This window comes from Schistocerca piceifrons, chromosome X, assembly GCF_021461385.2.
Source record: "Schistocerca piceifrons isolate TAMUIC-IGC-003096 chromosome X, iqSchPice1.1, whole genome shotgun sequence".
Lineage (NCBI taxonomy): Eukaryota > Metazoa > Arthropoda > Insecta > Orthoptera > Acrididae > Schistocerca > Schistocerca piceifrons.
The window spans coordinates 892,886,292-892,912,291 of NC_060149.1; the positions used below are offsets into that span (position 1 = coordinate 892,886,292).

The window sequence follows — 26,000 nt, forward strand, 5'->3', positions numbered from 1 at the left end:
ATGTGTGGAAGTCTTCCATGTGGTCCTCTCACAGGGAATCAGTTGTCCTCTGCAGGCTCTGCATTAGCCATACATGGCTAACGCATGTTTACCTACTCCATTGTGAGGACCCACCTCTGTGTTGCTGTGGCTTCCAAATGACAGTTGTCCACCTCTTGCTGGACTGCCCACTTTTAGCCGCTCTGTGGCAGACAACTTACCCAGCACCCTGCCTTCAGTGTTGGGTGACATTGTCTCAACAGCAGTGTTAGTTTTACGTTTTATCCGTGAGAGTGGGTTTTATACTTCTATGTAGGTTTTAGCGGATGTCCTTTGTCCTTCTGTGTCCTCCACCCTAGTGCTTTGAGGGTGGAGGTTTTAATATGTTGCAGAGTGGCTGGCTTTTCCTTTTTTATTCTCGTAGTCAGCCAGCCACTGTAATCTGCTTTCTTGTTTTACTCTCTTCTGTTCCTAACATCTCTTTGTTGTTTTCTTGTCCTCTTTTGTTCCTTTTAGTGTTCACTGGCTTTCCTTCATTCTTGTGGTTTTTCCTTTCTTTCTGTTTCGTGTTATATGTCTCGTCCATTTTTTTCTCACACTTATGGCATTGTTTTATTAGAAAAAACTTACCAATGACCTCATAGTTTGGTCTCTTTCCCCCCCCCCCCCCCCTTTTAAAATAACCAACCAACCAGTCATGTAATTTGCTGTCAAACATAATTTGGTTTCAAAAGTGGTTTAACAACTGCAAATGATATACTATGCCACATGGAGTGGCCACGCAGCTTGAGGCGTCATGTCACGGATTGCGCAGGCCCTCCTGCTAGAGGTTCAAGTCTTCCCTCGTGTGCGTGTGTGTGTGCGTGTGTGTGTGTGTGTGTGTGTGTTTTGTGTTTAGCATAAGTTAAAGGAGTTTGTAAATGTAGGGATCGATGACCTCAGCTGTTGAGTCCCTTAGGAATTCACACACATTTGAACATTTTGTTATGGTATCTTTCCTCTGTGAGGCACTGGCTTGATTAAACAAAAAATTGTGAACGTTAGGTGTCTTCTTGGATGTAATAAACTTGTTTGTATTGATCACAAAGTATTAGTGTAGAAGTTGAAAAATTACGGAATTAAAGGAGTAGGTCACAATTGGGTCATCTCATACTCTAAGAATAGACATCAAAATGTCATTCTTCACAGTAACAAGAACAGCTGTGACTATTGAAAGACTGAGGAATAACGAGCAGCCCTGAATGGTAACACAGGAAGTAATCACTGTTGAAGTTGTAAATGCACTTGAGCAACTAAGAAACAAAAAGTTCCCGGGGAAGATATGATAAGAAATGAAATCCTCAAACTAGATGGATGCAGCCTGCTGAAAAATGTGGGGATACTAATCAAGAAATGCATAAACTCTGGATAACAGAAAAAATGAAGTGATACTACTCTTCAGAAAGGTTGATAAGGAAAACTTGGAGAACTATCATCTGGTTAGTTTGTTATCACATCTGTATGAACTTCTGAGTAAAATTGTAACAAACTGCCTTACAAGAGAACTGGGTTTATATCAGCAAGTAGGATTTCAGAAAGGGTTTTCGACTTTGGATCATATCCTTACTATTCGCCTTCTTCTTGAAACAATAACTGAGTGCAGCATCAGTGTTCGTCTAGCCTTTATAGATTATTGATAAGATTTTGACTCCGTGGAGATTTGGGCAATCGAGGAGGCCTTTGAAACACGTCAAGATAAATTCGAGCTATATAAAGCTCCTGAAATTCATCTATGACAGAACGGATGAAGACCTTGTTATCCATAAAATCCCAAGTGGCAAAGGAGTTCACCATGGCGACATCACCTCTCCAAAACTGTTCATCCTTGCATTGGAAGATATATTCAAATCACTAGATTGGAACAACAGAGGAATAAAAATCAATGGCTCATATCTGAACCATATTTGCTTTGCTGACAGTGTTGTGCTCAAAAGTGAAGATCTTGAAGAACTAACGAGTAATGATTCAAGGATTAAAGCATGCTGCTGCAAGGATTGGCTTGGAAATGAACATCAATAAAACCAAAATACTAAACCCAGGTAACCAGCAAGTTACAGTCAGAAATCAGTCTATAGAAGCTGTTTATGAATACACCTACCTCGGCCACAAAATTAAACAAGGGAAAATCAATTGAAATGCAGAAGTTCCATGCAGAATAAGACTGAAGTGGGCAGTGTTCCAGAAACTATGATTTATCCTGACCAACAAGGATGTTCCAATTAATCTAAAGGCTAAGGTCTGAAATGTGTGCATACTTCCATTTATAACCTATAGCCTGGTAATTATGACTCTAAGACAAGTGCTCGTAAACTAAAGCACACAAAAGACGCCATGGAATTGACATATGCTAGATGTCAGCCTCAGGAATAGGATTTGGTTATAGAACATTAGGAGAAGAAAGATAACAAACATGTTTGAGTGAATTACAAACCTGAAGTGGCAATGGTTTGGATGTGTATCTTGACAAGACCACAGTAGGTGGACTCCTAGAATTGTTCACTGGAGACTATGGGACCACAAAAGAGGCAGTGGAGGACATCAAAGGAAATGGCTTGACGACATGAAGCTTGTGGCTGGAGCACGATGGTACCAGGTAGCTCAAAATTGAAGGCAATGAAAACATATGGAAGAGGCAGTGGATTGAGATAGGCTGAAGAAGAAGAAGAAGAAGAAGAAGAAGAAGAACAGTAAGACTCATTTTATTTTCTAACACATAGTTCAGCTAAAACTGAAATTTTGATTATACAGAATGGGTATATGACAAGTGATTCTGATTAATCTAAATTTCTAAGTGTTCACATTGGTGGTAAGCTGTCATGGAAAGCATATGTTCAAGATCTTACTCAAAAACCAAATGCTGGTACATTTACCATTAGATCAGTATCTGCAATAAGTGATAGTCCAACAGGGTCATTCGTCTACTTTGCTTACTTTCATTTGCTTACAACATATGGCATTATATTGTGGGGTAACCCTTCCCATTCACAAAACGTATGTTTGGTTCATAACAGGACAGTGTGAGAAATATGTGATGTATGTTCATGAACTTTTTGTTGACCCCTGTTTGGGAGTCCAGGAATTCTGACATTTGCCTTTCAGTATATACTTTATTACATGTCATTTTTTTGTTAACAATATGAGCTTATTCCTAGGAATCGGCATCTTTCACTCAGTTAATACATGCGAGAATTCAGTCTGCATTTCTGTAATACCTCCTTGACTCTTGTGCAGAAATGTGCATAGAATTTTGCTGCATCTATTTTCATTAAGCTACTACAAGAATTAAAAAATCTGAACAATCATTCACACACTTTAAAGTCTGAATTGAAGATTTTGATCATTTCTCACTCCTCCTACTCTCTCGGGGAGTTCATGGAAAAATTTCAGCAAATTCATATGTTATATTATTGATTGTACTAATATATACTCAGTGGCTTGCCATCTGAATAGGACTCATGTAAATTTCATTTTATTTTAACTTTCATGGTATCTTTTAATGTACTGACTCGTTCTTATGACCATGGAACTCATTAATTTGGTCCTATGGAACTAGACATGTAAATAAAAAATAAAACAAAATGATGAGGACCATCCACCATGCTGTTGATGTTGTAGTCATGCTAAAGTCTTCAGACCACCTTATAAGACAGGCCTTTCATGACAGGAGTGATGAGCTCTGTCCAGAGAGTAATTTGAGTGCCAAGGGGAGGAAAAAATGCTGTCATATTATAGTTGGAGCCATGAACAATGGTGGTAGATTTTAGGCTGCTGCTGTGCATCTATGTCATACATTCTCTAACAACCCGTGTGTGTTCGGTAGTGTTCTCGGCATCTGTTATGAATGCCATAGGCAGTGCAAGTATTACGTTTGATCGTAGTGAGTTATTTAGTGAATTTGTATTCCATTTGTTGCAAGTTGTCACAACTGATGGTAGTAAGCAACAACTAAGAGACACAGTTTTCAATACAAACAATTTCTTCGTATGCAGAGCACATGTATGCAATTACCACAACCATCGCTTGGAACCAGTACAATGCAATCCCCGTCCAGGTCTCGAGCTGCACAAACCACCATCGTTTGTGGATTGGAGTATAGTAAGGACAACAACAAAACAAAACAATAAAAAATACTGGACTCAGTGAGCCATTTCACTAAAATTGTTTATATGGAAGACCATCAGGAGGATTTCAGGAAGCAATGGCTGGTGCACATTTTCTGCAGTAATGAAGAACACAAATCCAAGAGAGACTGTCCATACAATGACAGTTACCTGGTATTACTGTCATTGCCAAGTGCTAGTGAAGAAGCTGCAGAATGACGTATTTTATAGCTCTCTGTCCGACTTCTTGGAGCTGGATTGTGCATTGTGTAATCCACGTAAAATCTAACCACAATTAAGTCCATCACAGTCTATAATGAAATTTCACATAGCTGCCAAAAAATCCTAAATGTTCCCAAGTTGATAAAAAAGTCAGGGCAATTACTTAAATTACTCGTTTGTGGAAAGGAGCTATATGAATTCCATGCTTGAAAGCCTCTGTCAGTAGTTGATTTATTTTAAATATTTCTACTCTTCCTACATTCTAGCAACAATGACGTATCAGTTAAAATCCACAGTTAGGAAATAGGGGAATGGTTATTAAAATAAATAAATAAATAATCCATGAATTCACAAGATCATATTTTCATTTTGAACACTGGTTGTATACAGTCTTCCACAACAGCATGAGTCTTCCACATTACCACCATTTATATTCCCAACATTTATAATAAGATTGTGGTGCCTGACTGACTGAAACAGTTCAATATTTATCCAGTTTTGCAGCTACCAGTATACCACACAATTAGTCGTAGTTTTCTAGAACTGCTTAATATTGCTCTGTGAGCAACAAGTTCATTTAAAATTTGGATGTGGAATTTATTTTAGAGATAGGCATGGACAACATTAATGTGTTGTGCTAAGGTTAGAGTAAAATATCTCTGTGAGTGCATAATTCTGTATTTTACATGTAGTGTACTGTATAAGCTCCCCTGGCTGCTCAGTAATTGTCTGTAACTACTTGTACAGGATTAATGACCCGAATGAACATGGAGTGAAATACGATCTTGAAAGCACTGGTGCAGCTAAGGCATGATAAACTAAGGATTTTCTGAGCTGCTCAGTTTCCTGCACTGCCCTGAAGCAGTTTCATCAAATATACTTGCAGGCAAAGTAATTCAGTCATCATAATTCTAACTGATAAATAACAATTACCATACATGTTGCTGCTACATTACAAACAAATACTGTAAGCTTTGTGCCAATATGGCAATATTCTCAAGACATGTCAGATAAGGACCATCGAACTATACCTTCCTCTGTGTGTATTAGTCCAATGTTCATCACATTGTAATAAGATTCTGGGTATGAGGCAATCAGGTATTCTGTCTGTACCAAAAAGTTAAATGTTGTGTCCTTTTGTTATTTCTAATGAGATTACTCAGAGATGTGAGGAAGATCGGAGGAAAGAGGAGAGTACTTCCTTGTAATGGGGTGAGGAGTGCATACAAAAATGAAAGCTGACATTAAAGTTGTTTTAGTAGATAGGTCTTTAGTTGTATTTTGAAGCTGAGGATGGTATTCAGTTCTCTGATATAGTGGTGGATCATTCTCTACCCAGCTTCCTCCTCCTGAAAGAAAATTAAGGCAAGATGGCTGTGGGATTGAGTGAGACAGAACTGTTATTATAAATGAACATTGTTCATGAATATAGTTTATTATTTTTCTACAAACATATAGTGGACCAGATTCATTTGTTTGGTGTATTGTTTTTCAATAGAGTTTAGTTTACTTTAGTTACCTGCAGTTTCCAAGGATCATATGAGAGTCACTCCAAAAGAAATACACCAGATTTTTTTGAACATCCAATAGTTTTTATATATATATATATATCTTTCGTATATTTGATATTTTTGCAGTATTTCAATACATTCTTGACAGACAAAATACAGTTTTTCCACATAATTTCCTTCCCTTTCAACTGTCTCAAGCTACAGTGGAAATAATGTCTGTATTCCTGAATGGTATAAGTCAGGGTCAGCATATTTGGGCCACTATTTAGGAGCCTTCATAAAGGAGTTGTCATCTTTAAATTTTGTTCCACGAAAGGGCTGCTTAAGTTTAGTGAAGAGGTGGTAATAGCACAGTGCTAGATCAGACCTGTAGAGTGGCTGTTTCAGTGTTGTCCTCCCACACTTCAGCTGTCTCCACATTCTGCACAACTAACTCCTCTTACTTCCACTCAGAATGACAGTTAGTACACCATTACGTATTTTTGAGCTAAAATCAGAATGTGAATACACAGCATATCGTCTGGAGTCTGTACAGCACTTGCTCTGTTGCTGCATGGGAGGTCCCCAATTTTCACCAAATAATTTGCTTGCCTAATCTGTACCTGGATCAGCAGTGTCATCCCTGTACAACTCCTTCAATCTCTTCTGTTCTCACAACACAGGAACTCTATAACAACACATAACTTCAGATAAACATAAAGTGCAGCAACCATCTTGCCGGGGTGCTAAGACACTGCGACTTGCAGAGACAGGTTGAATTAAGTCTTAATACAGTTGTGGAGAATGTTTCTATGGTTTCCATGAATGACAAAGGTTTTTGTATATGACAGTGATTCGGATTCCCCGCAAATCATGAACATGAACATGTCAGGAGTACTAAGGCTCCAAGTGGTGGCTGTGGGTTACCATCATAAGGGGAGCCACCACGGCAGTATGTACGAGGGGGGGACCCAAAAGTAACCGGAATTGTAATGCTGCACATTGTGTACTTCTAGTAGCCGGTTGCGCCATCAGAGGGTTGTAGTAGGAGCTCTGCTGAGTCATTGTGCCACGCGGCGTCACCCAACAGTGAGAAGTGTGCTTTCTTTGGCAGTTCTTTGAGTGTGCGTACAGTGCAGATGTGACACGAGGAAATAGCTAGTTCTTATGAACAACGTGTCAGTGAAGTTTTGTTTCTTGCTCGGCAAGAACGCAGCAGAAACTGTTGCGATGGTTCAGACAGCCTACAAAGACCATGCTCTTAGTAAAACGCAAGTGTACGAATGGTTTTCTCGGTTTAAAAAGGGAGAAATGGTGGTTGAAGATCAGCCCCATTCTGGTCGACCTTCAACTGCTCGAAGCGAAGACAACATTGACAAAATCCGTGATCTCATCAGTGAAGATCGATGCAAGACAGTCGACCAACTCGAGAACTTGTCCGGGTTGTCCTGGAGCTCAATTCACCGCATCTTGACCATCGATTTGGGGATGCGAAGAGTGGCAGCAAAATCCATGGCAAAGCTTCTTACTGGAGATCAAAGGGATCGTCGCGTTCAAGCCTGTCTCTAAATGAAGGATGCATTCAAAGATGATTCACATTTTTTCAACAAGACCATTACAGGTGATGAGTCATGCTGCTATTGGTACGATCCAGAAAGTTAACAACAGTCATCACAATAGAAGTCACCTGGCTCACCTCCACCAAAAAAAAGCTCGACAAGTGAAATTGAATGTGAAAATGATGCTGATCTGTTTTTTGACATCAAAGGGATCGTACACTCTGAATTTGTCCCTGAAAATCAGGCAGCAAACCAACAATTCTATTTGGAGGTTATGAAACAGCTTCGCAGAAGTTTGTCGCGAAAACTTCCGGCTTTGTGGGATTCTGGCATATGGTTCCTGCATCATGACAATGCTCCTGCGCACACGGCTCTCAGAGTTCGTCAGTTTTTGGCCCAAACGAAGACAACTACCTTGACCCACGCACCCTATTCGCCGAATTTAGCTCCCTCGGAATTCTTCCTATTCACGAGGATGAAAAGAGACTTGAGAGGGATGCGTTTTGCAGATGTGGAAGACATAAAACACAATGTCATGAAAGTGCTAGTAGGCATCAAAGAGGACGAATTTAAAAGGTGCGTCAAACACTGGAATGAACGTTTGGACAAGTGTATTAATGCTAATGGAGAGTACTTCGATGGAGATTAAGGTTGTATTTGAAAACAAGAAAGTATATGCTTTCTAGAAAGAAATTCCGGTTATTTTTGGGACCCCCTCGTATTTCACTTCCCAGTGCCCATTGGTGACAGTTTGCCACTGAGCCTGTGCCTCGGCTTGCAGTGCAACTCATTGCTTACTGTACTTTGTAGCTGTTCGTATAGTGCCATTGCATAGCCGAGTTGACTCAGTTTGTTTTCCAATCTCGAGTGGGTTCTGATTTGGAACTTTTGTATTTCTACATTGACTTTGCTATGTCCCAGACTTGCCTTCATTCACTTTGTGAACTTAGTCTATTGAGGACTTTTGGAATGTGTTGTTTGTGTACTTGCTGGAGAAAGTGATGATAAACAATGTTTATGTCACACAGGATAGTAAACTAGTGACAAAGAACTTTCTCACCATCCCATTTCATTTAGTGAACCATTTAGAAAGAGTCACTCCTGCGAAACACAACTTGCCTGTTTTTTACATGATATCTTGTGAACCGTGGATGAAGGGTATCAGATGGATGCCATATTCCTTGACTTCCGGAAAGCGTTTGACTCGGTGCCCCACTGCAGACTCCTAACTAAGGTACGAGCATATGGGATTGGTTACCAAATATGTGAGTGGCTTAAAGACTTCTTAAGTAATAGAACCCAGTACGTTGCCCTCGATGGTGAGTGTTCATCGGAGGTGAGGGTATCATCTGGAGTGCCCCAGGGAAGTGTGGTAGGTCTGCTGTTGTTTTCTGTCTACATAAATGATCTTTTGGATAGGGTGGATAGCAATGTGTGGCTGTTTGCTGATGATGCTGTGGTGTACGGGAAGGTGTCATTGTTGAGTGACTGTAGGAGGATACAAGATGACTTGGACAGGATTTTTGATTGGTGTAAAGAATGGCAGCTAACTCTAAATATAGATAAATGTAAATTAATGCAGATGAATAGGAAAAAGAATCCCGTAATGTTTGAATACTCCATTAGTAGTGTAGTGCTTGACACAGTCACGTCCCTCTCTGCGGGTCCGGGGGTTAGAATAGGCTCGAGGTGTTCCTGCCTGTCGTAAGAAGCAACTAAAAGGAGTCCCTCCCCCTCAAGGGGGTAGCTAGCACCTGCGTCCAGAGCCGGACGGTTCCACGACCTATATTTGCGGTCATTTTGGTTTTTCACTACTTCTGGTTTCTTCCTTCCTTTGGTTGGTTCCTTTCTTTGTTCTTCTCCATCTCACTGTCTTACTTACTCTTTCCCTTGCCTTCTTCTCCTTGCCTTCTTCTCCTTGCCTTCTTCTCCTTGCCTTCTTCTCCTTGCCTCCTTCTCCTTGCCTCCTTCTCCTTGCCTCCTTCTCCTTGCCTCCTTCTCCTTGCCTCCTTCTCCTTGCCTCCTTCTCCTTGCCTCCTTCTCCTTGCCTCCTTCTCCTTGCCTCCTCTGGTCTCCGCCTCGGCGTTTGAGACAGTCTGTCCTATCTCGCCCTCTCTCCCTTCTTTTTCCTCTTCTTCCTTCCTCCCTGTGCGTGCCTGAAGGCCGACCCATGCGTTTGCACGCGTAGCCGTTGACGGGGTAACGCATAATTCCCCGCCCTGGGTAGACAAGTAAGGCACGCACGTACCCACTGGTAAAAAGGCCAGGCCCAGGGAGGGGTGATTGCCTGAGCTGACACCTTCCAACTATGCCAATTGGTCCCTCCGTCCGTTTCTCGGGAGGTGTGACCTGAGGTGTAAACATTCACCTAAGGCGGGAGTGCCCTCTGAGAGGGTCCCCACAAGGAAGGAGCGCGCCATCGGAGACACTGGCAATCATGGGGGATTCCTCTGCAATGGATTTCTCTCCTTCTTCTCTCTCGACTTCTGCCCAAAAACGGAAACTTGCTAGCCACCAGTGACAAAAGTACTACAGCCTGCCCCACAGTTCCTCATAGTTTCTCGATCTGAGGACGGAAAGGATTTTTCCTCTGTCAACCCTTTCATTATCCAGAAGGGCGTAGATGCCATAGCCGGATCTGTCAAGTCTTGTACCAGGTTGCATAACAGTACCTTGTTACTAGAAACTGAGAGCACCTTTCAGGCACAAAAACTGCTTCGGGCCACACTCCTGTACACGTTCCCTGTCCGGGTGGAGGCTCACCGCACTTTGAATTCGTCTCGTGGTGTAGTATATACTAGATCACTCGACGGATTGACTGATGAGGACATTCAGTCTTTCCTTGCTGAGCAGGGCGTGACAGCTGTCCATAGGGTCATGAAAAAGGTCAACAATGACCTTGTACTGACCTGGACACTTTTCTTGACCTTTGATAGTGTTCAGCTGCCGTTGCGCATCAAAGCGGGCTATGAGGTTATTTCTGTTTGCCCCTATGTCCCGACACCTACATGCTGCTACCAGTGTCAGCATTTTAATCACACTCGCCAGTCTTGTTCCAATGCGGCTAAATGTGTCACTTGTGGCAGGGATGCCCATGAGGGTGACTGTCCACCTCCGTCTCCTCGTTGTGTGAACTGTCAGGGTGACCATGCAGCGTCCTCCCGCGACTGTCCCATCTACAAGGAAGAACGCTGTATACAGGAAATTCGGGTCAAAGAGAAAGTGTCCACCTCGGCTGCTCACAAGCTATTTGCTAGTAGGAAGCCCACGCTGCTCCCAGTGGGGAAATACAGTAGTGTCCTCGCCTCTCCTCGGACTACCAGGGAGGTGGCGACGCAGACATGCGATCTGACCTTCAGCACTATGGTCGTCCGTTCGGCCAGTGCTAAGATTGCCCGGTCGACGTCTCCTCTTCCTCCCGTCACGCCTCAGACACAAGCACCTTCATCAGCTTCTGCCAAGACGAAGACCCAGAAGTCAGATGCACGGGCCTTCAAGAAAGAACTGTCCCGTGCAGACTTCCTACGTACCTCGAACTCCCAGCCATCGACCAGTACTTCCCCTAAACGACCTTCCAAGAAGGCTCATAGGAAGCACAGTTCTCCTTCTCCGCCACAGCGCATTTCTTCTCCTGCGCCACCCAGCTGTTGCCGCCCCAGGCCGTCATCCGTTTCGCCTGGCCGCACCACTGGTAGCCGAACATCTGGCCGTTCACCGGCGGAGGAAGCTCCCCCTCTCGGCCATCTTAACAAGATGGCCGATGAACGTATAGAACCAATGGACGATGACTGTCCGCCTACTGCTCACTCGAAGCCAGGTCCTCAGCGGCCTTCGAGGTGACCCCCTTCTTGCATTTTCTTTTTCTTCTCACGATGGCACTTATTCACTGGAATTCGCTCCAACCGAGAGGACTTAAAGTTGCTGCTCCGCTTGCACCTTCCGCTCGTCGTAGCCCTCCAGGAAACGAAGCTATGCCCATGCGATCAAATTGCCTTGGCACGCTACACCTCTGTGCATTTTGACCTACCCCCTATGGCAGGTATTCCGGCACATGGAGCGGTTATGTTGTTGGTCCGGGATGATATTTACTACGATCCCATCACATTGCACACTGGCCTGCAGGCAGTTGCCATCCGAATTACTCTCCCCACTTTTACATTTTCCATTTGTACCGTTCACACTCCATCGTCGTCTGCCATTACCAGGGCAGACATGATGCAAATTATTGCTCAGCTACCTGCACCATTTTTGTTAACTGGAGACTTCAATGCCCACCATCCCCTTTGGGACTCTCCAGCATCCTGCCCGAGGGGCTCCATGTTAGCAGACCTTTTCAACCAGCTCAATCTTGTCTGCCTCAACACTGGCGCCCCTAATTTTCTTTCGGACACATCTCACACCTATTCCCATTTAGACCTCTCTCTATGTACTACCCAACTTGCACGCCGGTTTAAGTGGTATGCACTTTCTGATACATATTCTAGCGACCACTTCCCGTGTGTTATCCATCTCCTGCATCATACCCCCTCTCCGTGCTCAACTAGTTGGAACATCTCCAAAGCAGACTGGGGGCTCTTCTCTTCCAGGGCGACCTTTCAGGATCAAACCTTCACAAGCTGCGATAGTCAGGTCGCACACCTCACGGACGTCATTCTCACTGCTGCTGAATATTCCATCCCTCACACTACTTCTTCTCCACGTCGCGTACCGGTCCCCTGGTGGACCGCAGCATGTACAGATGCTTTACGTGCTCGTTGACATGCTTTACGCACCTTTCAACGCCACCCTACAGTGGCGAATTGTATCAGTTATAAACGATTACGTGCGCAGTGTCGTCGTATTATTAGAGAAAGCAAGAAGGCCAGCTGGGCTGCTTTCACAAGCACCTTCAACAGTTTTACTCTTTCTTCTGTTGTCTGGGGTAGCCTGCGCCGGCTATCTGGCACTAAGGTCCACTCACCAGTTTCTGGCTTGACGGTCACGAATGATGTCCTTGTGGCCCCTGAGGATGTCTCCAATGCCTTCGGCCGCTTTTTCGCAGAGGTTTCAAGCTCCGCTCATTACCACCCTGCCTTCCTCCCCCGAAAACAGGCAGAGGAGGCTAGGCCACCTAACTTCCGCTCCTCGAATCGTGAAAGTTACAATGCCCCATTCACCATGTGGGAACTCGAAAATGCACTTGCCCAGTCACGGTCCTCCAATCCAGGGCCTGATTCTATACATATTCAGATGCTGAAGAACCTTTCTCCTGTGGGTAAAGGTTTCCTTCTTCGTATCTGGATTGAGGGACATGTCCCGTATGCTGGCACAAGTCTATTGTTGTACGGATTCCTAAGCCGGGGACGGACAAGCACTTGCCTTCCAGTTCTCGACCCATCTCGCTTACCAGCTGTGTCTGTGAGGTGATGGAGCAAATGGTTAACTCTCGTTTGGTTTGGCTGCTCGAATCTCGATGCCCACTTACCAATGTACAATGTGGATTTCGTAGGCGCCGCTCTGCTGTTGACCATCTGGTTACCTTCTCGACCTTCATTATGAATAACTTCTTGCCAAAGCGCCTGACCGCGGCTGTGTTCTTTGATTTGGAGAAGGCTTACGACACCTGTTGGAGGGCGGGCATTCTCTGCACCATGCATACGTGGGGCCTTCGCGGTCGCCTCCCTCTTTTTATTCGTTCCTTTTTAATGGATTGACAGTTGAGGGTACGTGTGGGTTCTGTCCTGTCAGACACCTTTCGCCAGGAGAATGGGGTGCCACAGGGCTCAGTTTCGAGCGTCGCTCTCTTCGCCATAGCGATCAATCCAATAATGGATTGCCTCCCAGCTGATGTATCAGGCTCCCTTTTCGTGGACGATTTTACGATCTATTGCAGCGCACAGCGTACATGTTTCCTGGAGCGCTGTCTTCAGCGTTCTCTTGACTGTCTTTACTCCTGGAGTGTTGCCAGTGGCTTCCGTTTTTCTGACGAGAAGACGGTCTGTATTAACTTCTGGCGCTACAAAGAGTTTCTCCCACTGTCCTTATGACTCGGTCCCGTTGCTCTCCCATTCGTGGAGACAACAAAATTTTTAGGTCTTACATTTGACAGGAAGCTTAGCTGGTCTCCACGTGTCATATTTGGCTGCCCGTAGTACCCGTTCTGTAAATGTCCTCCGTGTTCTCAGTGGTATGTCGTGGGGAGCAGATTGAACCGTCCTACTTCGCCTATAGCGGTCGATGGTCCACTCCAAGCTGGATTATGGGAGCTTCGTATACTCCTCTGCACGGCCGTCCATCTTACGCTGCCTCAACTCCATACAACATCGGCGTTTACGTCTTGCGATTGGAGCGTTTTATACTAGTCCTGTCGAGAGTCTTCATGCTGAAGCCAGTGAATTGCCACTCACCTACCGGCGCGATATACTGCTTTGTCGGTATGCCTGTCGGCTACTGTCAATGCCCGACCACCCGTCTCATCGCTCCTTTTTTGATGACTCTCTTGACCATCAATACGGGTTGTATGTCTCTGCCCTGCTACCCCCTGGAGTTCGCTTTCATCGCCTCCTTCAACACCTTGATTTTTCACTCCCTTCAACCTTTAGAGTGGGCGAGAGCCACACGCCACCTTGGCTCCAGGCTCAGGTTCGCGTTCACCTTGACCTCAGCTCGCTCCCAAAGGAGGTTACCCCCGGTTCAGTGTACCACTCCCGTTTTGTCAAACTTTGTTCGAAGTTCATTAATATGACCTTCATTTATACAGATGGCTCTAAGACCAATGACGGGGTCGGGTGTTCTTTTATTGTCGGGGCACAAAGTTTCAAATACTGGCTCCATGGCCATTGTTCGGTCTTCACAGCTGAGCTCTTTGCCCTCTACCAGGCTGTTCTTTACATCTGCCGCCACCGACATTCTGCTTATGTCACCTGCTCCGATTCCCTGAGTGCCATCCAGAGCCTCAGTGATCCGTATCCGGTTCACCCTTTCATGCACCGGATCCAACGCTCTCTTCAGCAGCTGGTGGACGATGGTTCTCCGGTTAGCTTTATGTGGGTTCTTGGCCATGTCGGTATCCCAGGGAACGAAGCTGCAGATGCCGCAGCCAAGGCTGCAGTCATCCAGCCTCGGACAGCTTCTTGTTGTGTCCCTTCATCAGTTTGTAGCAGGGTCATTTGTCGGCGTATTTTATCGCTGTGGCATGCCGATTGGGCTGCACTTACGGACAACAAGCTTCGGGCCTTGAAACCTCTTCCTGCGGCTTGGACGTCCACCTCACGCCCTTCTCGGCAGGAGGAGGTCGTTTTGGCCCGGTTACGAATTGGACACTGCCGGTTCAGCCATCGCCATCTGCTGGCGGCTGCGCCGGCACTGTTCTGCCCATGTGGGCAATTGCTGACGGTCCGCCACATTTTAACGTCCTGTCCGGATTTTAATACACTGCGTCTTGATCTTGGCCTGCCATGTACTCTAGATGCCATTTTAGCGGATGACCCAGGAGCAGCTGCTTGCGTTCTTCGTTTTATCAACTTGACAAACCTGTCTAAGGACATTTGATTATGCTGTTTTTTTTTTTTTTTTTTTTTTAATCCTATGCCTGTCAATCTGTCTTTTATTGTGTTTTCCCTTTTAGTTGCTGTTTTAAACTTGTGCCTCACGGTGCATTCCTAAAATAGTCTGGGCGCTAATGACCATTGAAGTTGTGCGCCCTAAAAAAAAAAAAAAGGTCACGTCGATTAAATATTTGGGCGTAACATTGCGGAGCGATATGAAGTGGGACAAGCATGCAATGGCAGTTGTGGGGAAGTCGGATAGTAGTCTTTGGTTCATTGGTAGAATTTTGACAAGATGTGGTTCATCTGTAAAGGAGACCACTTATAAAACATTGATACGACCTATTCTTGAGTACTGCTCGAGCATTTGGGATCCCTATCAGGTCAGATTGAGGGAGGACATAGAAGCAATTCAGAGGCGGGCTGCTAGATTTGTTACTGGTAGGTTTGATCATCACGCGAGTGTTACGGAAATGCTTCGTGAACTCGGGTGGGAGTCTCTGGAGGAAAGGAGACTTTCTTTTCATGAATCGCTACTGAGGAAGAGGAGGAGGAAACAGCATACATCGCTGTTATAGTTTCTTCAAAGTCAACAACTGCTCTTTCCATGCCTCCCTCTCTACAATTTCCTTCCTTTGCCGAGGCAAGTGAGATGTGGGAGGTCTATTTACAGTGATTTGAACTGCACAGCAAGGCATGTCACATCGATGATCCTGAACATCATTATGCACCTTTGCTGTTATCTAGATGTAAATTCTATGGAGTGGTGCCAAAATTATACCCACTCGTGGACCCCATTTGTTTGAGGTTTTCTGAAGTTTGATGATTGCTGACTAAATACTACAGTCACCAAATGCACTTCGGTCCAGCTAGGCTCAAGTTCAGTCAGCGTGTTAAGCAAAATAAGCAATCCTGTGCAGCATATACTGCTGAGTTACAACACTTAGCTTGCAAGCATGATTTCGTCTGCCAAAAGTGTAGCATGTCTTATGCAGGTTATTTAATTGGGGGTGTTATCATCCTCCTGGCTCTGGATTCAGAGGTTAGTGCAAAGCCTTCAGAAACATCAGATCCTACTTTGAGTGATGCATTAAAAATTGCTAAGGTTTATGAAGTGACTGTCTCGGCACAAGCTCTGTCTAGGATTCTTTTGGTTTGACCTTGTTAGTAGTACCCATCATTGTATGAGAACCGTAGCACAAGTCATGCCATAAAATTATGTCCACAGTGTGGCCCTCATCATCAATGTCATCACTGTGTGTACCGTGATATCGCATGTCTTGCTTGCTGCAAGCTAGGACACCTCGCAGGAGTCTCCCTCTGCTTGCAGACGTCTACCTAAGCCACTAGCATGCGACATGCTATGCTACCACTGACAGGGACGACAGTAAACAGGATACTGCAGCTGAATGTCAATGGGGTGATGGAATTCCTGTTTGCACACCAGTGCGGCTGTGTCCGTAATTAATGGAGATGCTTACTGATGCATTGGCTCCTTGCTGCTGCGTGCACTGTGGCACAAAGTGATGACATACAATGGCCAGCCAATCCCACTGTGGGGTCAAATAGTGGTGCAAGCTAAGTACAAAAATGTAGCTTGGCAACTAACCTTGCTTGTAGTTAATTCATGGAAACTACTAACATTTCTGATCGTGACACTTTCATGCTTTTCTGTTTCCAAATTCAGGATCAGATGAATCTAATTTCTAATGGGGTTCCATCTGCAGAACTGGATGCGTTTTGTGAAAAAATGCAAACAATTGTTTGAACCTACCGTAGGTTGTGCTATGAATTTTCAGAGCCTGTCCAATACCGTTCACCATGCGCAAATGAGTTAAAGCAGAACTAGACAGATGGCAGAATCCGCTTCCTGCTTTGTCTGGCCAGTGCTCAATGCCTACGGTTGTTGTACAAAAGCCTTATAGGTCACTTTGGATCTATTGTGATTTTAAGTCTGTTATTACTGCTCAAGCAAATGTCGATTTGTACCCAATTCCTAGGCAAGAGGAAATGTTAGCTAAATTGGCTGGGAGGGGGAGACAGTATTTTTCCCAAATTGAACTCGCTGATGCATATTATCAGTTACCTGTTGATGAGCCGACAGAACATTCTTCTGATTAATTATCCTCCACCATGTACAGATATAACAGACTGCCATTTGGGGTCAGTAGTGCTCCCGCAAAGTTTTGGAGATATCTAAAACAGTTCATCCAGGGCATCCCTAATTGTGTCAATTATTTGCATGCAGGAGCAGCACTTGCACAATGTATGACTGTTGTATGAGCAGCTGCAAACCTATAGCCTACGTAGTCATCTCACAAAGCACAGTTTCTTCCAGCCGAGAGTCAAGTATTTGGGCCACATATTAAGTAAAGATGGGGTTGCAACACAGAAGACCATGTGACTGCTTAATTTACCAGTGCCTAAGAATCTTAAAGAACTGCAATCTTTTCTGGGCAAAGTCAGTTATTATGCTAGCTCGTATTTCTCACCTGCTTGACCAGTTATGTAGAAAGGGTGTTCAGTTTGTGTGGTCAGAGGTATGTTTTAGGTCAGTCCCTTGCTTACTGATGTTCCGGCCAGGTGAATGGTTAGCATGACCAGAGAGTCGTCCAGTTGTGGTGTTAGTGCTGTCGTGTCAAATAAATTTGTTGACAGCATGGAACACCCTATTGTGTTTGCACCTAAGATGTTGAAATCAGCATAGCAAAATTATTCACATATTGAAAAAGAGGCACTGGCCATCATTTATGGTGTCTGGAAGTTCCATGTCTCTCTCTATGATACCAAGATTCGTTTGATTACAGACCATAAGCTTTATCATTGCTTGGCCTTCATGCAAAGCTATCGGACAAAAGTGTGCAACGATTACAGCAGTGGGCGTTGTTTCTTAGTTACTGACTTAAGACATCGATTACATAACTACCTTGCAGCACTCTAGTGCCAATGCCCCATATTGTTTGCTGTGTGGTCTTGATGCCAATTTTCACAGATATTAAACAGTGTGTTTTGACCTGGACATGAACCAGTGGCACACCCTTGATGAGTTTCCCATTAGGGCTGGTGACACAGAGGTGGAGACAAGCTGGGACCTGCTCCTTCACAGGATGTTGTCCGCAGTGCAGCAGGCCTGGCCTGAATATTTGCGTAAAGATGCAGACACAGAATGGGGCACTTATTTTTTTCCTTGGGTTCAGACCTAATGTTACGGATGGAGTCAATTTGTTAGTCACAGACAGTGCAGAATGTGGAGTGTTTGTCCCTCTCGTGTTTCATCCCTGCATATTGCAACTCCTCCACACTGTCCATTGGGGAATTTGCTGAATGAAAGCAATGGCGCAGCACCATATGTATCGGCAGGGAATAGATGTCACCATTGAATCTACTGTCCGCAACTGCTATGCTTGCACACGTAACTACTCTGCCCCGGCACAGCATTCTAACTCGTGGCCGTGCGAATACCATCAAAGACACAAGGCAAAGCATACATGTAGATTTTGCTAGCCCTTTCCAGGGAATGGTGTAATTGTTGATGCCATTTCAAATTTACCATATAAAGCATGGGTGTCTACAACATCCTCTGTGGCCACAGACTGGGCCTTATCTACCATCTTCACTACAGAACGGACCACGTGGGTTTCTGACTTCAGCATTTCGGGATTTTTGGAGACATAATGGTATCAACCACCTGACCACACAGTTTCACAAGGCATCCAGTTTGGAACCCAAGTGGTTGGTCAGGGTGTTCAAGTTGCAGAGAAACTCAAGAGATGCACTCACCAGCTTCCTGGCCATGAACCAGTCCACTGTTGTCAATGGACATAGCCCAGCCAAGCTTTTGCATGGGCATCGAGCACGTACCTTGTTTGATCTCTTGCATCTGGCAACGTAGGCTCCATGCTCCTGCACCCCTCTTTATTACTGTGATGGCTCTCATGTGCGGGCTTGCATGTTCATGTGGAATCCTGGGTGGATGCAGGGCTCCGTGGTTGGCAGTAGGGGATGACAGATGTTCAAGGTGGCGGTCAGCCAGAAGCTGCTGGTCCATTGCCACAGCATGATGTATCACCCCCAAACCCTCCTCAGGCACCAATGGGGTAGCACTGCTGGAAGTTGATACTGACAAGCGATGGGAGCCTGTAAAGGTGGATTCCCTCTGTTTCACCATGCTGTGCACAGCTCCTTTCCCTACTGCCAGTGCCATCTGCTGCAAATGATCATGGGACTTTACATGTTATGGCAATGAGGTGCCGGTGGAGGGCAACTTGTTGGCACTGTCTCCTTAACACACAATGACCATTTTCCCACAGGCCAACCCAAGTTGTGCCCCAGAGGTTGTTACTGTGCCTCAAAGGTTGTTACTGCACCCCAATCAATGCAGATGGTGCCACCTCCTGCTCTGCCAATGGATGACGTGCCATTCGAGCCATTGGCAAGGATTCTAGTTTTTTCCTCTCTCCATCCTCGACACAGTTGACTTAGGTTGGGTCAATTCTGGTCCTACGTCCCAGTTAAAGAGGGGAGGGGTTTTGTATCCAACAGTGATTCGGATTCCCTGCCTAGCAGGGACACGGACATGTTAGACTGAGAGCCGCAGCTGCAGGCCACTGCTGAGATACGCATGTCACGTGACACCGCCTAGTGGCAACTGTTTGTCACTGAACTTGTGGTCTGGGCTTGTGGTGCATCTCATTGCTTGCTGTACTTTGTAGCTGTTTGTATCACACCATTGCACAACCAAGTTGACTCTGTTTGTTTTCCAGTCTCGAGTGGTTGCTGATTTGGAACTGTTGTATTTCTATGCTGACTTTGCTACATACCTGCCATGTTAAGTGCTTCGTTCAATTCGTGAACTCTGTCTATTGTTCACTTATAGGAACATGTTCATTTTATGTAGTTTTGTGTACCTGCCAGCGCAAGTGACAATAAACAGTCTACCTATGTCACACAGGATAGGAAAAAGATGTTGAACAAAAATTGAATTTTTGAAAAAAAAAATGTTGTGTAGTTTTTTGGAGTGACTCTGGGAGGTGATGTATCCCAAAATTCCCATGAAAAACTTTAACAACAGATGCAGTCATGCATGCGCATGTTGCCATAACAATAGCAACCAAGCTGGTGAGTTGTGTGATGGCCATGAGAGCATGGTTTCACAGTTGTGGAGGATGCTGAGCCGGATCAGGTTTGTGACATCGTCAGTAGAGGGCGGCAGCTTTCTAGTCACAATGATTGGCAGGCCTCAACGTATGCGAAATGGTGCGTGCAGATCAAGAAGCCTGATGCTCTGAACATGCAGTGGTGAGACCTGGCCAGTTGAATGGACTTGGGAGGATAACCACCATGACCAAACTAAGTGAATAAAGAAAATATGAAATAAGGGAAACTCTAAATAAGGACTAAACCAAACCAGTCACATGATTCTAAAGATAAAAGTTAGACGAGTGTTTGAGGGAACACACACCCTTGCTAAGAGATTTATTGTATTTACAAGTAACTAAATGTTAAATATTTAAGATATAAAACGATATATAAAAATTAATAACGCACAATGGCTTAAGCAATTCAGACAAACCTGTTGACAATGGATAGGGCTCAGTGAGCACTATCAAACTGTTCTAATAGATTTTCTGTGACTATTTCGTATTTCAAATTGCAGGCCATAAAGTATAGTCTGTGCACGAAAAAGTGAATTTTCTAGTAAATAAAACACAAAACAGTGAAGGTAGCAGCAGAATTAGAATATAGAAGTAATTAGAGTTGTATGGCTGTAAGTAGTTATTTTATATTTATTAGTGACATAACGGTGCAAAATAGCGTCCATAAGAGCAAAAACCCATGAACCATGGACCTTGCTGTTGGTGGGGAGGCTTGCGTGCCTCAGTGATACAGATAGCCATACCGTAGGTGCAACCACAATGGAGGGGTATCTGTTGAGAGGCCAGACAAAAGTGTGGTTCTTGAAGAGGGGCAGTAGCCTTTTCTGTAGTTGCAGAGGCAACAGTCTGGATGATTGACTGATCTGGCCTTGTAACACTAACCAAAACGGCCTTGCTGTGCTGGTACTGCGAACGGCTGAAAGCAAGGGGAAACTACAGCCGTAATTTTTCCCAAGGCCATGCAGCTTTACTGTATGGTTAAATGATGATGGCGTCCTCTTGGGTAAAATGTTCCGGAAGTAAAATAGTCTCCCATTTGGATCTCCGGGCGGGGACTACTCAGGAGGACGTTGTTATCAGGAGAAAGAAAACTGGCGTTCTACGGATTGGAGCGTGGAATGTCAGATCCCTTAATTGGGCAGATAGGTTAGAAAATTTAAAAAGAGAAATGGATAGGTTAAAGTTATATATAGTGGGAATTAGTGAAATTCAGTGGTAGGAGGAGCAAGACTTTTGGTCAGGTGAATACAGGGTTATAAATACAAAATCAAATCGGGGTAGTTCAGGAGTAGGTTTAATAATGAATAAAAAAAAAAATAGGAGTGCGGGTAAGCTACTACAAACAGCATAGCGTATGTATTATTGTGGCCAAGATAGACACGAAGCCTACGTCTACTACATTAGTACAAGTTTATATGCCAACTAGCCCTGCAAATGACAAAGGAATTGAAGAAATGTATGATGAGATAAAAGAAATTATTCAGATACTGAAGGGAGATGAAAATTTAATAGTCATGGGTGGTTGGAATTCGGTAGTAGGAAAAGGGAGAGAAGGAAACGTAGTAGGTGAATATGGATTGGGGGTAAGGAATGAAAGAGGAAGCCTGACGCATAGCAATGGCTACCTGGTAAAGCTTAACCGCTAAGCTTACGACTCGAACCAAACTACTGTAGCTGTATCGTCATTCATTTGACCTAAACTGTGTCTCATATTACAATGGACCAACTTTGTTTCGATTTGGAGGTGCGGTGTAAAACTTTTCTCTCCCCTTGAATTTCGAGTCTCAAATTTCAGGTGCAGCTTAGATTCGGGAATTTTTTTTTTTTTTTTTTTTTCCTTGATTTCGAGTCTCATTTTTCAGATGCAGCTTAGATTCGAGTGCATCTTAGATTCTAGTAAATACGGTAGATGAAGATGAAATGGGAGACATGATACTGCATGAAGAGTGTAACAGAGCACTGAAAGACGTAAGCTGAAACAAGGCCCCGGGAATAGACAACATTCCATTAGAACTACTGATAGCCTCGGAGAGCCAACCCTGACAAAACTCTACCATCTGGTGAGCAAGATGTATGAGACAGGTGAAATACCCTCAGACTTAAAGAAGAATATAATAATTGTGATCCCAAAGAAAGCAGGTGTTGACAGATGTGAAAATTACCGAACTATCAGTTTAATAAGCCACGGCTGCAAAATACTAACACGAATTCTTTACAGACGAATGGAAAAACTGATAGAAGCTGACCTTGGGGAAGATCAGTTTGGGTTCCGTAGAAATGTTCGAACACGTGAGGCAATAGTGACCCTATGACTTATCTTAGAAAATAGATTAAGGAAAGGCAAACCTGTGTTTCTAGCATTTGTAGACATAGAGAAAGCTTTTGACAATGTTGACTGGAATACTCTTTCAAATTCTGAAGGTGGCAGGGGTAAAATACAGGGAGGGAAAGGCTATTTACAATTTGTACAGAAGCCAGATGGCAGTTATAAGAGTAGAGGGGCATGAAAGGGAAGCAGTGGTTGTGAATCTGTATATTGAGCAAGCAGTGAAGGAAACAAAATAAAAAATTCGGAGTAGGTGTTAAAATCCATGGAGAAGAAATAAAAACTTTGAGGTTCGCCAATGACATTGTAATTCTGTCAGAGACAGCAACAGACTTGGAAGAGCAGTTGAACGTAATGGACAATGTCTTGAAAGGAGGATATAAGATGAGCATCAACAAAAATAAAACGAGGATATTGGAATGTAGTCGAATTAAATCGGGTGATGCTGCCGGAATTAGATTAGGAAATGAGACACTTAAAGTAATAAAGGAGTTTTGCTATTTGGGGAGCAAAATAACTGATGGTGGTCAAAGTAGAGAGGATATAAAATGTAGACTGGCAATGGCAAGGAAAGCGTTTCTGAAGAAGACAAATTTGTTAACATTCAGTATAGATTTAAGTGTCAGGAGGCCGTTTCTGAAAGTGTTTGTATGGAGTGTAGCCATGTATGGAAGTGAAACATGGACGATGAATAGTTTGGACAGGAAGAGAATAGAAGCTTTCGAAATGTGGTGCTACAGAAGAATGCTGAAGATTAGATGGGTAGATCAGATAGCTAATGAGGAGTGTATACCTGTCCTTTTTTCCCCCTAAGGTAAGTCTTTCCGCTCCCGGGATTGGAATGACTCCTTACCCTCTCCTTTAAAACCCACATTTCTTCTTTCCCTCTCCTTCCCTCTTTCCTGACGAAGCAACCGTTGGTTGCGAAAGCTAGAATTTTGTGTGTGTATTTGTGTTTGTTTGTGTGTCTATCGACGTGCCAGCGCTTTCGTTTGGTAAGTCACGTCATCTTTGTTTTTAGATATATTTTTCCCACGTGGAATGTTTCCCTCTATTATATTCATATCAATTAACTGGTTATAGTAGACATAGGTGTGGATAACATTATTTTCTGCTAGAGTACGAGTGAAACATCACTGTGGCATCTTAGGATGCCCAAACTGGTATCTGAATGTGTATTTAATATGGACAGACATTAAGAGTAACCCTGGAAGTAATGACCATTTGGATTTAATAAATACAAGAAGTGTATTCTACTGACAAGAAACATGCTACATACAAAATTGAAGTTCTCCTCATAATCACCTCCATTATTTATACATTTGCCATTTCTATTCACAAAGTTTATAATGCCCGTATCACAGTTGGCTGCCACCAGTCCATTAAGCCACTTGTGTTCACTGTATTCGTTACTTCTAAAACATTTCCTGCCCAGGAATTCTTAATTGTGTTGTGAAAAGGTATCTTGTATGTTTCATTCTTCACTTTATTTTTAAAACTGAGCAAGGTTGCATAGTGGTTAGCACACTGGACTTGCATACAGGAGCACAAGGGTTAAGATCTTCGTCCGGCCATCCAGATTTAGGTTTTCTGTGATTTCTGTAAATTGCTCGAGGAAGATGCTGGTATGGTTCCTTTGTCAAGGGCACGGCCAATTTCCTACCCCATCATTTTGTAATCCAAGCTTGTGCACACACTCACTCTCTCTCTCTGTCTCTCTCTCTCTGTCTCTCTCTCTCTGTCTCTCTCTCTCTGTCTCTCTCTCTCTGTCTCTCTCTCTCTCTCTCTCTCTCTCTCTCTCTCTCTCTCTCTCTCTCTCTCTCTCTCTCCAATGACCTCACTGGTGATGTGATGTTAAACGCTAATCTTCCTTCCTTCTTAATTTTTCAGTTTATCTGTGATGAAAGACAGACATCTGGATGGAGTTTTGCTATGCAATTTTTTTTACCTATTGTTGAACACTTTCCCACATTTCTTTCATGATTGTACCACCATTTACTTTGTGGTGATACGTTTCTGTGTGTTTTGACTTCTGCACATTTAAAAATTTTATAAAACATCTGACTTCACAATGAGCAGAACTTTTTATCACAAACTTTGACTTTAAACTTACACAAAATGAACAATAAGCCATATTTTGACCAACATTCATACAATGTTGAGACAATGTGCCAAGGAAATCATTTGGCCCTTTATAGAAACCTGAGACCAATCTGTGTAATGGGATGCACAATAGGGTGTTACTTCCTGGATTACCCTCATAGCAACTATACCAGTCTGACCAAGTCTTGATACAGTTGGAGTACATTGCAGTCTATGTATGATTGTCTTATAACTATCTTCCCATCAAATTGTATGATTTATTTAGAATTTTATTACTCTGACTTATTCTGAATTTTGCTTTGTAATTGGTTAGTGTTGATACACAGTGAAAAAATTTGTCTATTTTATGCAAACAATATTTCTAATTCTTTTGTATTGTGCATTATACACTTTGAAAACCATGTATCTAGAATTATTTGAGTAGTGGATCATTAACTACCAAAGGAGTAATGTTTGTTACAACACAGTGGACGTAATGTTTGTTACAACACAATGGAGCCATCTACATATAATCTGTAAGATTGTTTGATTATACAGTAATTTCACAGTTTTTCATAACGCATCACTGGAGAGCCTTTATTGCCCACTATCTCGGCTGGCATACATTCCATAGCAATGAAATTATAAATGCTGTTACATCTGTTAAAGAACTTTTCTGTGTGATGGTTTTATTTTGAGTTAATGATATGAACTCTCCTCTTTAGTTTGGTTCTGTGTAGCATCAAAATAAGGAAGTACATAACCTGCCCATATAATTCAATCTGCATTGATACTCATATGTTTCAGGATGGTAAATTTGGATGCTACTCTTAGAAAGGTTACTAATACAGCTGATGACACATTGGCACTAAATTGGGAAGAATTGATTACGAAAACAATGTCTCGGATGACACACTCCTACCAGTGCATAATCTCTGGTAAAGCTCCTGTTGTCAATAAAGGAAAACTTGAACCTATAACCATCCACGTTGCAAAACGCACAGGCAATAAGAAGGTAATATTGCTGTTTGCAGCCATATTTTTGCATAAGTGATTATTGTAGACAGTGACATTTAAATAAATATACATTAATATCTCAGTCGCTGTAAGTGGTGAAGAGTAAGACAAATGAATTTTCAATTTATGTGATGTTTTTGACTGAAGATTAATATTACCCGAACACACCATTCTGACTTTCATAGCAAAGCAATGTGTTTACTCAGTCTTTGGTAATGATCATATTTTCAGTGAGTGAGTGAGTGTGTGTGTGTGTGTGTGTGTGTGTGTGTGTGTGACTGAGAGAGAGAGAGAGAGAGAGAGAGAGAGAGAGAGAGTTGCATGAGAATATGTAGATACTTGTGCTAATGAAATGAGTAAAAGATGATTACTCTGCAGCTGAAGATAAGACTCTTTATTGGACTGCACAACAATAAGATGAATAACTATTACTACATAAATTCTAATATTGTCCCACTGGTGGTTATATATAATGTGTGTCCAGCAACCCCACACACTCGAATC

General features: G+C 43.3%; 1 protein-coding gene across 2 annotated transcripts in view; it reads left to right on the top strand.

Annotated features, from left to right (window-relative positions):
* Positions 1-26,000, top strand: part of LOC124721348 (eukaryotic translation initiation factor 2D) — a 177,817-nt gene that overhangs the window by 140,038 nt on the left and 11,779 nt on the right. For both annotated transcript variants that reach the window (XM_047246270.1, XM_047246269.1), the window contains one exon: positions 25,287-25,494. In XM_047246270.1, the coding sequence (XP_047102226.1) occupies positions 25,287-25,494 (208 nt within the window). The remainder of the gene's footprint in view (positions 1-25,286; positions 25,495-26,000) is intronic.